The following is a 2,361-nucleotide window of genomic DNA, read 5'->3' as shown; positions in this document are numbered from 1 at the left end:
GGGCACCATCAAATTCATCTGGTCTCAGGGTCATGGAGACTGTGTTCCATTAGTCTACTAGACTAATTGATTCCAAACACCTTTGAGTTTCATCACTTTTCTCTCTTCTGCACATAGATCAGTAGTTGCACCATAGATGATCATTCATGAGATTTTAAGATCCTAGTTGCTACTCATCAAAGAACATCTGTCTACTCACAAAGGATGTAGAACTTTGTCTTTGTGGACTATGTTATGCCAATTGTCTTTTTCTTATTTTTAGGATCGAAGATTCAATGATGAAATTGATAAACTAACTGGATACAAGACAAAATCATTATTGTGTATGCCTATCCGAAGCAGTGATGGTGAGATTATTGGTGTGGCCCAAGCAATAAATAAAATTCCTGAAGGAACTCCATTTACTGAAGATGATGAAAAAGTAAGATTTAATGCCTTTTGTGACTTGCACTTTCCATTTTGAACATTGATTGTTGTCACTCTGAAAAATGCTTGAATTACGTGGATAGCTGTTGAATTAGTTCATTCATGAATCAAAGAGCTTTTTCTCATGTTATACAAAGTATAATAGGAGTTTCTTGATATTTCATAGAATGTGGTATAATTGAAAATAATTATTTCATATTTTTCTTAGTTTGCTTTTTATTACAAGCCTCAGTAGTATTTTTGTTATTCCCTGGTTTTTATTTTTCTTATAAATTAGCTTTTTAATTGAGGATCACACCACACTACCACCCATGGCCCAGGGGGAAGACAGGGATTATTCTGTTTCAGGAACTCAGCACTTTCTCTTGTGTTTTCATAACAAATAGGAAGAATTGTTTCTCAGTTCTTATATAAAATCTCAATATAAGGAATGCTATTTAATTGTTATTCCAAATCGCTAATAAAAAAGATAATTATTTTTGTCCCTGAGGAGCATTGCCCTTGGTAGAAGTGATGTATCTTTTGCTCTGGCATCCTGAAATCTTTCATCAGTGGTTTATTCACCAGTTTATATTAAAAACTAAAGTTTTGGCTTTATAGTGCTCACCTCCACAGTGAATATAATCTGATAGAAAACTTATAAAGTTTGTGGTAAAAACAAATCTCAAATTTCTTACACCTGGGTAGCTGTTTTACCATACTCCTATTTGATCAAATATATACATAAATAAAAAGCTATAATTTAACCTTCTGGATGTGGAGTTGCTTTTTGGACAGTGCTAAATGCAGAGTCCTGATGTAGTGCTGTGGGTTAATGCGCCAGACTGTAAAACCGTTTGAACTGCAAGGACGGTGATTCAAGCTCACCAGCTGCTCTTTGGAAACCTTATGCAAGGTTGCTATGGGTCAGAACCGACTCGACAGCAATTAACAACAACAACAATTACTAATGCAGATTCCTGTTGTGTCATGGTGGGATAAAGGACTGGACCAAAAGGTCAGTTTGAACCACAAGGTCAGTGGTTCAAACTCACCAGCTACTCCTTGAAAACCCTATACAGGGTCGCTGTGAATTGGAACTAACTAAATGGCAATTAACAACAACAACAATTACTACTGCATTAATTAATGCAAATTTTTTGGTAAAGGATTAACATAAAGCATGACTACATGGAAACAAGAAGTGTTTTAAGGGAAGAAAGTCCTTTACTGAGGTCATGTTTTTAGTGCATTTTGAATAGCCCAAATTGTGGTAAAGGTTTACAAACTCTTAGTACATAATAGGGACATCAGACAGTTTTTTTGTTTTGTTTTGTTGGTTGTTGGTTGTTGGTTGTTGTTTTTTACCAATTCAATAGGTGACTACTGAGTGTAAAGTGGTTGTGTCGCTGTCATAGGAATCCCAAAGATTAATTCCGTATGTGTTATGTCAAGACTAGAAGCGAGAATCAGCCAGGAGATGTGCTAGGACAGGCCCTTAGTGTCAGGAAAAGTGAAAATTATTTTCACTTGGAAGAGCTGAAGAAGCTTCTTGGATGAGGAGGCATTTAAGCTGATATATGAAGAGAGAATAGCCCCCCTTCAGACAGATCCAAGTGAGAAGCAGTGGACATTTGGACAGATTTATAAATGTTGCTGTTGTTAGGTGCCATTGAGTCAGTACTGACTCATAGTGACCCTCTGCACAGCAGAACAAAACACTGCCCGGTCCTGCGCCAACCTCACAATCATTGCTATGCCTGAACCCATCACTGTTGTCACTGTGCCAATCCATCTCATTGGGGTCTTCCTCTTTTACTTCAACCCTCCACTTTACCAAACATGATACCCTTCTCCAGTGATTGGTCCCTCATCACAATATGTCTGAAGTATGAGATCATCCTGGCTTCCAGGGAGCATTCTGGCTGTAATTCTTCCAACACTGGTTGGTTTGTT

At 37.4% G+C, this 2,361-nt stretch overlaps 1 protein-coding gene across 1 annotated transcript in view; it reads left to right on the top strand.

The window, feature by feature from the left end:
• The window catches only part of PDE11A (phosphodiesterase 11A), a 747,671-nt gene that overhangs the window by 165,220 nt on the left and 580,090 nt on the right, over positions 1–2,361 (top strand). The window contains exon 2 of the mRNA XM_006866701.1: positions 263–421. Within this exon, the coding sequence (XP_006866763.1) occupies positions 263–421 (159 nt within the window). The remainder of the gene's footprint in view (positions 1–262; positions 422–2,361) is intronic.

Source organism: Chrysochloris asiatica, unplaced genomic scaffold, assembly GCF_000296735.1.
Source record: "Chrysochloris asiatica unplaced genomic scaffold, ChrAsi1.0 scaffold00094, whole genome shotgun sequence".
NCBI lineage: Eukaryota > Metazoa > Chordata > Mammalia > Afrosoricida > Chrysochloridae > Chrysochloris > Chrysochloris asiatica.
Note: the sequence above shows the minus strand (reverse complement) of the source record. Positions and strands in the feature narration are given on the sequence as shown.